Source organism: Magnolia sinica, chromosome 17 (assembly GCF_029962835.1).
Source record: "Magnolia sinica isolate HGM2019 chromosome 17, MsV1, whole genome shotgun sequence".
NCBI classification, from domain to species: Eukaryota; Viridiplantae; Streptophyta; class Magnoliopsida; order Magnoliales; family Magnoliaceae; genus Magnolia; species Magnolia sinica.
In genome coordinates this window covers 47,305,882-47,320,027 of record NC_080589.1, presented here as the reverse complement: position 1 = coordinate 47,320,027, position 14,146 = coordinate 47,305,882, and the positions used below count along the sequence as shown (strand labels likewise).

Sequence of the window (14,146 nt, the reverse complement as noted above, 5' to 3'; positions counted from 1 at the left end):
TATGTATACGTGAGTTTTACCTTGAATCATGCATGAATCTCCATATGATTGTAATGGTTGCAAGTTACATATTATTTGAAATCTCTCTATGGGAGCCTCTATTTAAAGAGAGTCCGTACTTAGGGTGTAACGGAACAGATTGTGGTAAGATTAGACCCTCAACATGGAGGTTATGGTTAGTGGCAGTTTAATTCATGGGATTTACCATCTATGGAGTGATTCCGTCTACTAGACTATGAAATGCCCCTTTTCAACACTTGTTATTATCGTTGTTTACTCACGATTAAATCATACATACCGTCTCACTTTAGTCGTTGTATTTAAGGTTTTCAATATCTCATTCCTAATCGGCACATGATGGTAGTTCCCTTACATGGAGAGTTGATTGGCCACGTGTTGATGGGTTCTATACACACCCTAAGGCAGTAGACTCATGGGCTGGGGATGGTGGAATTGGATACTATGCCCGAGCCGTCGGCCTACACTGGGTGACAAGCCCCCCTATAGTGACCTTGAGTATTATTAAACTGGCTGATTGTAATTGGACTAATAACAGCTTGGCTAATCATGCAAACATGACATATTTATTGACGTACGTGATGTACGATAGGCAGTCGTTATGCAGTACGTGATGTGCTTTGCTAATGGTCAACCTTTTGCATGGGTGGCGAGCACAACTTCGAAACAGATGAGCATCCCTAGGTCGATGATGCATACACGCATCCATGCATATAACTATGTTTTAGTTGCCTAGATGTTTTTATGCTATTTTTTTTCTAGGGCGACAGTGTGTAATCTTGATAGAAAATTACATTGAGCTAGTCACTCATTCATCAATATTCAACCGTACAGAGAATACGGGTGTAGGGATGGACAAGTATGCAGCGGATCTCAGGACCTCAACCGTCGCAGCGGAGGAAGAGGCGTACGAAGATGAGCCGCACCAGGAAGCAGCTACTTACTTTGGGCTAAATCAGTATATTAGTTGTTTACGTTTATTTTAGTAAACTTTGGAACTTGAGTTTTTGTATTTGGGCCCCAGCTGAGTGGCCCAGGATATTGTTCTCGCTTTGATTGCACTTATACTACACTTGATTTTTGTTAATCGCACTTTGATCTTACATTGACTACCAATGGATTATCTGATAACATCCAGGTTTTCAGGAAACGAGTTGCATACTCGGGTCCTGAAAACTAGGGTGTTATAAGTTGGTATCAAGGCAGAGACTGAGATAGCCTGGCTGTGGGATCCACATACAAAATCCTTAAGGGATTAACTTGGATGAAACTTAGGAATTTCCCCTTGCAAAATAGTTAGGATGAACAAACATAGAAATAAAATACTTAGGGCCCCTCATATATTAGTAAATTAAGTAAACAAATTGAACATATGAAGAAACTTCCATTAGCTAGGAGGAATTTAGAGTATAAATTGAAGTCTTAGGTTCCCTAGAAAAAAACTTAGGATCCCTTAGGAAATATTGAATTAGTCGTCTAAATCTAGAAACAGAAACCTTAGTTCCCTTAAATTACAACCAGAAGTATTGGCTAGACTTAGGGGCTAAAGTCGTACACCCTGAAAGGTAAATGCCCATCATGACACGAATGCAACAAGCAATATAGAAGGCCCCTGACCCTTGTATCACTTCATTATTTAACTACAACAGCCTTTTCCTAATACCTAAACCGTGAAATTTTGACCTCATAGGAAATCATGCCACACGTATTGCGATCATAGAGGACTTGTACTATTGATATACACCCTCTACCCTCGACTGAGCACCAGTGGGAGCGTCGTCCCATGTATACGTCGGGCCTTCCACCTGGGGTGGTGAATATGGATATGGGATCCGAAGCCGTAGGGGATTCTCCTTCCCCTCAAGTCATTCCATTGGGGTTGCCCTCACAATATTTCGAGTAGTGGATGCCATCGACTGACGTACCTGAAAATTCACCAACAGGGGCAGTGGCCTTTATAACCTTTGTGCAAATAATCATCGCTATGCAACAACAACAGGATACGTTCACACGGTAGCAATAGGATGTACACACGCTAATGATGGAGACTCTTCGGGATAAGGACAACATGGTAGCATCTCGAGACATAGAGACCAGGTATTGATCTTAAGCCGAGAACCAACCCCATATCACTTCCTCCTTTTGCATGCCTCCTTGTGAGATGGAGAAGCAGAGGAGTCAGATTGATGAGTTACTGGCCCAAGGCTTCATCTGCCCCAGTGTTTCTCCCTGGGGAGCGTCAGTCCTCTCTGTGAAGAAGAAAGACGGGTCTATGCGTCTCTATATAGACTACAGAAGACTGAATAATGTGACGATAAAGAACAGATATCCCCTACTGCATATCGATGATGTATTTGATCAACTTAAGGATGCTAGATACTTCTCCAAGATAGATCTGCACTCGGGATACCATCAGTTGAGAATCAGGGATGAGGATATCCCTAAGACAGCATTCAAAACTCGCTATGGGTAGTACGAGTTCTTGGTTATGTCGTTCAACCTCACTAATGCCCCAGTTGTGTTTATGGACCTGATGAACCAAGTATTCATGCATACCTATACCGGTTCGTGATCGTATTCATCGACGATATCTTAGTTTACTCGAAAATTTGAGAAGAGCACGAATAACACCTACGCACAGTCTTGAACACTCTGAAGGAGAATCAACTGTACACCAAGTACAGCAAGTGCAAGTTCTGGGAAGAGGAAGTGAAGTTCATGGGACACGTAGTGAAAGTAGAAGGAATAGCAGTCAATCTAGCCAAGGTGGAAGCAGTATCTAAGTGGGATCAGCCCACCACAGTCACTGAAGTTCGGAGTTTTCTGGTCATGGCAAGGTACTATAGATGCTTTATCAAGGAGTTCTCCAGGATTGCGTGGCCACTCACCCAATTGACGAAGAAGAACAACCGGTTTACATGGGATGAGAACACGGAAGCGGCCTTCCAAGAGCTAAAGATGAGACTGATTTTTGCTCTAGTACTCACTCTTCCACAAGAAGGAGAGACATTCGTGGTGTATAGCGATGCGTCAAAATTGGGGCTGGGATGTGTACTGACATAAAACGATAGAATGATTGCCCGTGCATGACGATAGCTAAAGAAGCACGAGGAGAATTACCCGACACATGATTTGGAATTGGCAGCAATGGTCTTCACCCTGAAGATATGGAGGCACTACCTCCATGGGAAAGAATTTCAATTGTACTACGACCACAAGAGCCTAAAGTACATATTCACGTAGAAGGACTTGAACATGCGCCAGTGTCGGTGGATGGAAACACTCAAAGACTTCCACTTCGACATATCTTACCATCCGAGTAAGGTGAACTCTGTGGCTGATTCAATAAGCCAGAAGAAGGAACACAAGATGATAGCCACCTTGATGATCAAGGAGTGGGAGATGATGGAGTTCGTGCAGGACTTCGTCATCCAGCTTACCCTTGACAAACCAGATGCTTACGTAACTCTCTTGACAGCAGAGCCAACCCTGGTTCACCAAATAATCTCTGCCGAAAACCAGGACATATGGCTTAACAAGATGAAGAAGAGGTGTAAGAGCGAAGAGATGCCCAATTGGAGGATCGGTGGTGATGGCAGCCTTCGGTACCAGGGGTAAGTATGCATACATGACAATGTCGACTTAAAGAGAGAAGTAATGGTAGAAGCCCACCACTCCAAGTTAGATATCCACCCGGGTAACATTAAGATGTACAACGACGTCAAAAGACAGTACTGGTGGAACAACATGAAGAGGAACATCGCAGTCTTTGTGGCGAAGTGCATGGTATGCCAGAAAATCAAAGTCGAGCATCACGAGCCTGTTAGCCTCATTCAACCGTTACCGCTGGCTAAATGGAAGTGGGACAGTTTCTCCATGGACTTCATGTACGGCCTTCCTAGGACACAGAGGAAGCATGACTTGATCTGGGTCATTATTGATAAGTTGACAAAGGCTGCTCAATTACTTCTGATTCGCACGACCGATTTGACTGATAGCTTGACAAGGTTCTACATTCGAGAAGTCGTGTGATCCTATGGAGTTCCGCAGGAAATCATATCAGATTGAGACTCCAAGTTTACTTCCACCTTTTGGAAGAGGTTGCAGGAAGAGATGGGCACAAAGCTCAAGTTTAGCACGGCATTCCATCCTCGCATAAACGGACACCAAGAGGGTGAATCAAATCTTAAAGGACATGTTGAGGGCATGCATTCTAGACTTTCAGGGTAACTGGGATGATCAGTTGGCTCTAGTGGAATTTATGTACAACAACAGCTTTCAGTCCAGCATAGGCATGGCACCGTATGAGGCTCTCTACGGTCGCCCTGGTCGAGCCCCTCAGTGTTGGGCAGAAGTCGGGGAGAGAAGTTTGTTAGGGCCTAAGCTTGTCCAAGCTACTACCCAGGTCATTGACGTTGTTTGGAAGCAATTGTGCACCACTTAGAGTAGACACAAGAGCTATGTGGATAATCAATGTCGTGACCCTGAGTTCACGGTGGTCGATAATGTATTCTTGAAGATCTCGCCTATGAAGGGTTTGATGGGTTTAGGCAGAAAGGGAAGTTGGCACCATGATTTATTAAGCCATTCAAGATCTTATATCGTGTGGGAGCTGTCGTGTACCGCTTGGCACTGCCTACAACTTTGGCTAACATCCACAACATCTTCCACATATCCATGCTAAAGAAGTACATGCTAGACGAGCCGCATATCATCAACTAGGAGTAGGTAGAGCTCACCGAGGATGCTTCCTACACTGAGGAACCCATTCATATTCTGGATCGCAAGGAACAGGTCTTGCGGACGAAGACGATACCGTTGGTCAAGGTTCTCTGGTCGCACCATGGCGAGGAAGAAGCGACTTGGGAATGAGAAGTAGAGGTTATGGAGAAATACCCTCACTTGTTCAGAAACACATCACAGGTAATTTCTAGGGCAAAATTTTCTATTTACGGGGATAGATTGTTACACCCCACACCACTAGTATGCAGGTGTTACCATTTAAAACCTACATCAATGGGATCCAGAGTTAATTAACAAACAACTTGAACTCAATGTATGCAGGATGGGGCTTCCAGTCATTATTGAAGTCATCCATCAGAGGCCCTAGGAGCTGAGTCAAAGCCTACAACAGTCGCCAAGTAAGCTTAACCAAACCATCCTAAGTTAAGACAGTTTTCAGTTTAGCAAGACATAGAGAAACAGAAAATTGCACTAATGATCGGCCTTCGAGGACTAGTAAATGACCAACTAAGCACCCGCTGCATCTTAAATTCATGTTTAACTGTTGAAATCAATTATCAAACCGATCCAGCCATGGGGTCAAGGTGTAATAATTGTAAAGTGGTCTAGGACGTATGATACGACCCACCTGGGCCGTAGTTCCACCCCAAACTGGGCCAAGACCCCTAAGTAGGGTTCCCAAGATGAATGAACAGAATGGATTTATCACAAACTTCATGGTGGACCCCACACAAGGTGTAAGTGCACCCATTGCACCTGTGCACGAAGTGCACCGATCGGGCCAAGTCGGTCAAACAGTCTTTGACCGAGCCTACTCGTAAAAAGGCAAAATTTTCCCGCCCGCTTGAGATTTGAATCTGACGAACATCAATCCTCAAAGTGGCCCACGCTGGCCACTATCTGGATGATCCAATCCATTCATCAGGTTCGTGGGGCTCATCTGACCAAAACCCTATAAGCTTACAGACCCATGCAGCGGGACGCCGATTCAAGGTCAAGATCAACCAAAACAATGCAAATGGCCAAGATCACCTTATGGTGAGCCAATGTGTGCTCACAAGAGTGATCCAGGGTCTGTTTGTCTTGGAAATCCCAGCCGTCCACTCGCTCATGTGAGAGAACGTTCTCTCACTGCCAAAAATGGCCTAGCAAACCGTCTGCAGTAGGAAAAGTAAAGAGGATTTTTTCCTTTTCAGGAAGTGGATGTTGGCATGCTTCTGGCCGTTCCCGGGACCACATGGAGCGATCCTAACCTTCCCTTTAAGGTGGTATGAGTTGATGGAGAGAAAACACTCCATCTCTTAAGAAAGTGTCGAGATAGGGAATATCTCATGAGATGGATTGAAACTCACGTTAAAGGTCCAAAAAGTGGGCCTCGCAGTGATCAACAGTCCCATCTGGTCAGCTCAAATGGGCTAGATCCTGCCGAAATACCATAGGGAATGTTTGCCATTAATGGCCACTTCACCTTCTCCGTTAAACCACCTGACCCATGATCATGAGATGGGCCCCACTAGGGATAAAAACTTACTTTCCTAGTGGGCCATTGTAATGGGAATCCATCCTCAGGGTCAGATGGACCCCATGCATTATGAATTGTAGAGATGGCCCTTGCAAGAGCCATTTTCTTCCCAGACGTTAGAGCCCTCTCTTTCATGCCTATAAATAGGCTATTGTTGCCCTCGGGATTCACACAAGAGAGAGAAGAAAAGAGAGAGAAAGGAAAGAGAGAAGTGAGGTCGGGAGATCGTGTGTTGCACCGCTCCAAATAAAACTCGACCGAGTTCAGACCACGCCCGAGTCAAGCCCAAGTAACTCCTTACCCTTCCATCTTCATAAGGCTTTGCAACAAGCTAAAAAATGCCCTTTCGTTGAGCTGAAAACACGGTCGAGATCTGGTCGTGCAACGAGCAGAAGATAACTTATAAATGGGCAATGTAAGGAGCTGAAAACAGCTCTCAACTGGGCCTTGATTTGAACTAAAATCAGGTCCCAACTAGGCTCTAATTTGCGTTGAGAAGCAAGCCTTGGTTGGGCTGTAATATGGACCGATACCAAGCTGTAAGCTACACCGAAAATAGACCCTTAACTGAGCTCTGTAGTGGGCTAAGAACAGCTTCCAGATTGGGCCGAAATCAGGCCCTCATCAGGCCATGAATGAGGTTGAAAATTTCCATCATCCAGGCCATGACAAGAGCTGGAATATGGACCAAACCAGCCTTAAGTCAGGGATGAAATCGGACCTCGGTTCTGAGCCGAACACTGCCTTAAAACCAAGCTCCATTTGGGCCTTACATTGGGCAGCAATCTGGGTTGAAACCAGCCCAGAAATGGGCTGAAATCAAATCTCGGTGGGCCGCACCTGAGTTTAGAACTCAATGAGCCTTACCACATTAAGGCAGTAGGCCCTGCACATTTCAAGAAGACCACACCACACATAACAGTGGGCCTCACCGAGTGCACCCAGTGGACTGCTCCTTAGTCCAAAAGCTCAGGGGGCCGCACTATACACCACAGTGGGCCTCACCTTAAACTACAGGTGGGCCGCACCCTGAAAAATCTTGTGGGCCAGACTGCCATTGCAGCCACACAACTGGTGGGCCGGACCACCATACATAAGGTGGGCCACACTTAAGTTGGCCACATTTGGGCTGGGATCCGTGGGCCGCAGGGATCAGGGAAAAGCCCGGTTTCCTAGGTCCCCGTTAGGTAGTACAAGGTGGGGCAAACCAGGCCTAGTTCAGGCCCATTTTCGGACCACTACAATACAACATCGCTAGACCAAAATTAGGCCTAGTTCGGGCCCTAGTTTTGGCTCATTTTTTACCTAGCCCAGGCCTCATTGATCGGGCCATAGTTGGTGGGCCTAGTCACCTTAAAACGGGCCAAATTCCCACACTATAAATCCTTTAGAAACCCACAAAGCTTTCAATATGCTAGTAGATGCAAACCTTAAGGACACTTAACTAATGCAACTGGTCCTCTATGAAGCTACTTGCGTGATTTTGGACCACAAGATATTTATGGGAACTTAAATTAATAACAGGACCGCAAATCTCCAGGTGATGATTTTCTTTCCCTTGAGCTTTCCATCTCTAAACTAGATTAGGGATACTCTTTTATAATAGCTGCAAATGATGTCCTAGAAGTAGATGATCATTCGATTTGCTTGCTCTAGTACATGCCTTATAATTTATTTAACTATTAGCTATTTACTGTACACATATCTTAAAAGTGATTAAGTCATTAGTTTACTTGAACATATGTCCTAGGACTAATCATATAAATTGTTTACTTCATCATATGTCCTAGAAATGATTAAACTACCTGATTAGTTTACGTAGAATTTAGTAGGATACCTGATTAGTTTATCTAATTAAATGTCCTAGAATTAATTAGAATACTCGATTAGCAGCCTTGGATTTATTAAAATGCTCGATTAGTTTACTTGAGCACATGTTTTAAGAATTGATTGACTGACTATTCAAGTATTTGAATCACTTCATTAGCTTCCTTGAGGAACATGCTTTAGAAACTGATAAGTTATGAACACATGACTCTTGAATTATATGTATATGTGAGTTTTACCTTGAATCATGCATGAATCTCCATATGATTGTAATGGTTGCAAGTCACATATTATTTGAAATCTCTCTATTGGAGCCTCTATTTAAAGAGAGTCCGTACTTAGGGTGTAATGAAATAGATTGTGGTAAGATTAGACCCTCAACATGGAGGTTATGGTTAGTGGTAATTTAATTCATGGGATTTACCATCTATGGAGTGATTCCGCCTACTAGACTATGGAATGCCCTTTTTAACACTTGTTACTATCGTTGTTTACTCATGATTAAATCATACATACCGTCTCACTTTAGTCATTCTATTTAAGGTTTTCAATATCTCATTCCTAGTCGGCACATGATGGTAGCTCCCTTACATGGAGAGTTGATTTGCCATGGTTGATGGGTTCTATACGCACCCTAAGGCGGTAGACTCATGGGCTGAGGATAGTGGAATGGAATACTATGCCCGAGCTGTTAGCCTACGTTGGGTGACAAGCCCCCCATAGTGACCTTGAGTATTATTAAAACGACTGATTGTAATTGGACTAATAACAGCTTGGCTAATCATGCATATATAACATATTTATTGACGTACGTGATGTATGATAGGTAGTCATTATGTGGTATGTAATGTACGCACGTGATGCATTTCGCTAATGGCCAACCTTTGCATGGGTGACAAGCACAACTTTCGAATGGATGAGTATCCCGGGTCGATGATACAGACACACATCTATTCATATAATAAGACTACATTTACTATGTTTTGATTGCCTAGATGTTTTTATGATATTTCTTGTCAGGGGCGGAGGTGTGGAATCTTGAGGAGAAATCACAGTGAGCTGGCCACTCATTCATTAATGTTACAGAAGATACAGGTGCATGGATGGACAAGTATGCAGTGGATCTTGGGACTGCTACCGTTGCAATGGAGGAAGAGCTATACGAGGATGAGCCACACTATGAAACAACTACTTACTTTGGGCTAAATCAGTAAATTAGTTGTTTATGTTTATTTCAGTAAACTTTGGAACTTGAGTTTTTACATTTGAGCCCTAGCTGAGTGGCCCAGGATATTATTCTCGTTTTGATTGCACTTATACTACACTTGATTTCCATTAATCGCACTTTGATATTGCATTGACTACCATTGGATTATCTGCTAACATCCAGGTTTTCAGGAAACAAGTTGCATACACGGGTCCTAAAAACCAGGGTGTTACACGAAACCTCGATAGACTGAGCAAAATTGATCTTATTTGAGGTCTACCCAAATTAAAAAGGGTTGATAAAATATGTGGCGCATGCCAAATCGGCAAACAAACTAGGAGTAGTCACAAGAAAGTGAACTCCTTAGCCACAACCAAACCTCTTGAACTTCTCCATATGGATTTAGTTGGACCAACCAGTACAGAGAGTAGAAGTGGAAAGAAGTACTTCTGGTTATTGTTGATGACTTTACCAGATTTACTTGAGTAGCATTTATGAGAGAAAAATTTGAGACTCGTTGAAGTCAAAAGAATATTGAAATGAATTCAGACTGAAAAAGAAATGAATGTTATCAAGATCAGAAGCGATCATGGTACTGAATTCAAAAATAGTAATTTTGAGAAATACTGTACTGATCATAGCATATCGCATGAATTTTTTGCTCCTAAAACACCTCAACAAAATGGGGTTGTTGAAAGGAAGAATAGAGTGCTACAAGAGATGGCCAATGTTATGCTAAATAGAATGAATTTACCTAAAAACTTGTGAGTTGAAGCTATAAATACTGCATGCTATATTATAAACCGTGTGTATATAAGAAAATTAAAAGATAAAACAGCCTATGAGTTATGGTTCAATAAGAAACCAACTGTTAAGTACTTTCAAATTTTTATAAGTAAGTGCTTCATATTACGTGACAGTAAAAACTTAGGAAAGTTTGAAGCTAAGTGTGATGAAGGAATTTTCTTGGGGTATGCTCTAAGTAGTCAAAAATATCATGTTCTTAATAAAAGAACAGGAGTGATCCAGGAATCCATTAATGTTGTAATTGATTATTACCTTATCACACCCACACCTAGTCTAGAAGATGATGAAGTCAATTTAATTGAGAAACCTAACTCTTCATCTAGTCCAGTTAATATTGAACTAAGATCAGTCAAAGACCATCTTACTGATCTGATATTAGGTAATCCTCTCACTAGTATGTGAACAAGAAATAATTAGAGAATATTTACAATTATGTTTGCTTTACTTCTCAAATTGAACCAGCCAACGTAAAAGAAGCACTTACTGGTGAAAATTGGATTGTAGTCATGCAAGAAGTTAAATCAATTTGTAAGAAATGATGTCTGGTATTTGGTTCCAAGACCAATTGAGAAACATATAATTGGAACCAAATGGATTTTTAAAAACAAATCTGATGAAACGGAAAATATAATTAGAAACAAGGCTAAACTGGTTGTACAAGGGTACATTCAGATAGAAAGAATCGATTATGATGAAACCTTTGTTCCAATAGCTTGCCCTGAATCCATCAGATTGTTTATATCTATTGCTTGTTTTAAAAAATTCAAGATATATCAAATAGATGTTAAAAGTGCATTCTTAAACAATGATTTACATGAAAAGGTTTATGTTGAATAACCTAAAGGTTTTGAGGACCCTAAACACTCAAATCATGTATATCACCATAAAAAGGCACTTTACGGTCTAAAACAAGCTCCCAGGGCATGGTATGAGAAGCTGACCAAATTCTTACTCAGTCACAATTTTATCATGAGATCAAGTGTTGATAAAACTTTTTTTCTTAAAAAATATAATGAACACATACTGATTATACAGATCTATGTTGATTATATTATCTATGGTTCTACAAGCACTAACCTGTTTGTTGAATTTGCAGAGCTTATGAAATCCAAGTTCGAAATGAGTATGGTTAGAGAATTGAATTACTTTCTAGGCTTACAAGTTAAATAGCAAGAAGATGGTATCTTCATTTCTCAAACCAAATATACCTTAAATTTGGTTAAAAAGTTTAGATTTGAGAACGGTAAGAAATTTGATACTCCTATGAGTACGACTCTCAAACTTTCAAAGGATGAAACAGGTAAAAGTATAGACTCTTGCTTATATCGCAGCATGATTGGTAGTCTCTTATACTTAACTGCTAGTAGACTATATATTGCTTTTAGCATTGGAATCTGTGTTAGATATCAATCTTATCCAAAAGAATCACATCTTATTGTTGTTAAGCACATAATTAGCTATGTCGCAAGTACTGCTAATTTAGGCCTTTGGTATCCGCATGATACAAATGTACAAGTAGCTGGATATACAGATGCTGAATGGGCAGGGAACATTAATGATAGAAAGTCTACCAGTGGTGGACGTTTTTATGTTGGAAATTGTTTAGGTTCCTAGCACAGTAAGAAACGGAGTTCGATATCTTTATCTACAACTGAGGCTGAAAACATCGTAGCTAGTAATGCATGTACCCAGCTAGTTTGGATGAAAAGAATGTTAACTGATTACGGAATTGCACAAGACACAATGATCCTGTATTACAATAACTCTAGCGCAATCAATATTTCAAAGAATCCCATCATCATTCTCATACGAAGCATATAGACATTCATTATCATTATATTCGAGAATTAGTTGAAGATAAAAGCATTTCTTTAGAATATATCCAAATAAAAAATCAACTTGCCGACATTATGACTAAACTGCCTGACAAGAGTAGATATTTCAAATTAAAACATGATATTAGTATGTGTATTTCAAATTAATTAAATCATGTTATTTTTACATTTTTTTGTTTATAATTTTTATGTAAATTTTTTTTTAAAATTTTAAAAACTATTTGAAATTTTTAGTGCAGCACAACCGGTCGAGCACGTCCTCGACCAGTTAAGCCTCGACGGGTCAAGCACGTACTCGACCAGTCGAGGTGCGCAGGTGGGCTTCTCTAAAAGAGGGAAAAATCACTTTTTCCTCATTTTTCTTCATCTCCCTCAACAAGCTCTTGCTCGACTCGTCGAACGCATCTCCATAGAGTCATTGCAAGTACCTCATTTTTTTTATTTCTTTTTAGATTTGGGTTCTTGTATGCATCTTAAACTTCATCTTGTTGTCGATTTGAGATTTTCACTCTTTTCATAGAGGGTTTTTGGGCAAAATTTCGATATTAGCCAAACCCATCTTTTATATTTTCTTGTGCATTCTCTACATGGAGCATCGGTTTAAGAGGAAGGCTTCACATAAGGGCCCTAGTGCCTCCTCTTCCCAGACGACTCCCATTAGGGTGAGAACCCTGAGAACTCCCGAAGAATATTTAGAGCATGTAAGGGATTTTCGCACAAGATATATATATATATATATATATATAATAAAGATGGTTAATCTCGATCACATTGCTCTATTTAAACCGTTGCCCATCCTGTCTACCATTGGTTGGGAAAATAGTCTGGGTTGGGGTGGAACGGCTTACCGCTCCATTGCTCAAGGCATGCATGCATCAATTGGACAGTTGTCCCTTGAAAATCTCATATTTTCTATCAACTTTAGAGAAGGGACAGTTCCTGTAGATAGGCACCTGATTTCAGGTTTGCTTGATGTGAATGTTAATGATGGTGGCATACAGATTCATCCACTTACTGATATGATGTTTGGGTCTAAGCGTCGGGAGACTACCCGAAAATTATGTTGGTCTAATGTCGAATGGAGTGGCGGTAATGCTCTGCGTGCCACCCAGATGATTCCTTGTTTCCATGTACTTCATTGCATATTTACGTCAAATGTATATCCGTGGTTTGGGAACAAGTCCGAGCTTACTCCTTTCATGGCTCGTATTCTTCATGTCATTGCATCTAGCATCCCTATTTGCCTCCCTTCTTTAATTTGCTACTTAATCATCCAATTTCGCATTCATCCGAGTCATGGTTCCATTCCATTTGCCTATCTTATGACGACACTTGTCATCCATTGCAATGTTGTCATTCCTTCCACTGAGGCTCCTGAGGCAGTCCTTCCATTTGACAAGTTTAACATTCATAAGATGAATCTGAACTATCTCCCCGGTCAACAAGACGAGGATGATGTTGAAAAAGAGGAAGTGCCAATGCCTGTGGATACATTTATGGATGATATATTTGCGGAGTTAGAATTAGATGATGAGGTAAATCCTAACTTTCAACCATCTCAATTCGATGATCACCTTCGATATTTAGAGGAGAAGGTGATTGAATTGAAAGTTTCACAGGACAATCTGGCTAAAAGTCATAGGTCTTTAATGAAGTACATGCGAAAATATTTTCATCGCATTACTAAATGACTTCACTAGATTGACCCGTCTATCCCACCTCCTTCCTTTAGTTTAGACTTGCTTGATTTGATTTTATTTTGGATTGTATAACTTTAGCTTGTGCTTAGGTTGTACAACTTGGATCATACTCTTAGATATTGCTTTCTTTATGCTCTCTTAATATTATCCATACTCCTGATTTGCTCTTAATCATATTGCTTATCTTGTCATTCAATTATCTGTTTATCTCGTCATTCTGCCTTCCTTTGTCAACTTGTGACAAAAAAGGGAAGAAATTATAATTGAATGAAATGCTCTTGGAATAGATTGTGTGGATTGTTTATTTGGAAATGTTTGTTAATACAGGTATTCTACGCAAGGCCAAGCTAGATTAAGGGGGGGTAGATTTTGTGATTGAGGGAGTATGTGAATTTTACAGCATTACAAGCAAAGCAGAAATTTTGTATTTATATTTTGTTCTAAGTATGTTTTGTCACGAATTTGATAAAGGGGGAGATTGTAAGTG

General features: G+C 40.9%; 1 protein-coding gene across 1 annotated transcript; it reads left to right on the top strand.

Annotated features, from left to right (window-relative positions):
- Positions 1-869: 869 nt before the first annotated feature.
- On the top strand, positions 870-3,081 carry LOC131230495 (uncharacterized mitochondrial protein AtMg00860-like). The gene is made up of 2 exons (XM_058226412.1): positions 870-976; positions 2,703-3,081. The coding sequence occupies exons 1-2, from the start codon at positions 870-872 to the stop codon at positions 3,079-3,081; spliced, it is 486 nt and encodes a 161-aa protein (XP_058082395.1).
- Positions 3,082-14,146: the final 11,065 nt, after the last annotated feature.

Coding starts and splice junctions, on each gene's coding strand:
- LOC131230495 (XM_058226412.1), top strand. CDS start 870: ATGGACAAGTATGCAGCGGATCTCAGGACCTCAACCGTCGCAGCGGAG. Junction 977..2,702: donor ACTTACTTTGGGCTAAATCA/GTATATTAGTTG, acceptor CACCAAGTACAG/CAAGTGCAAGTTCTGGGAAG.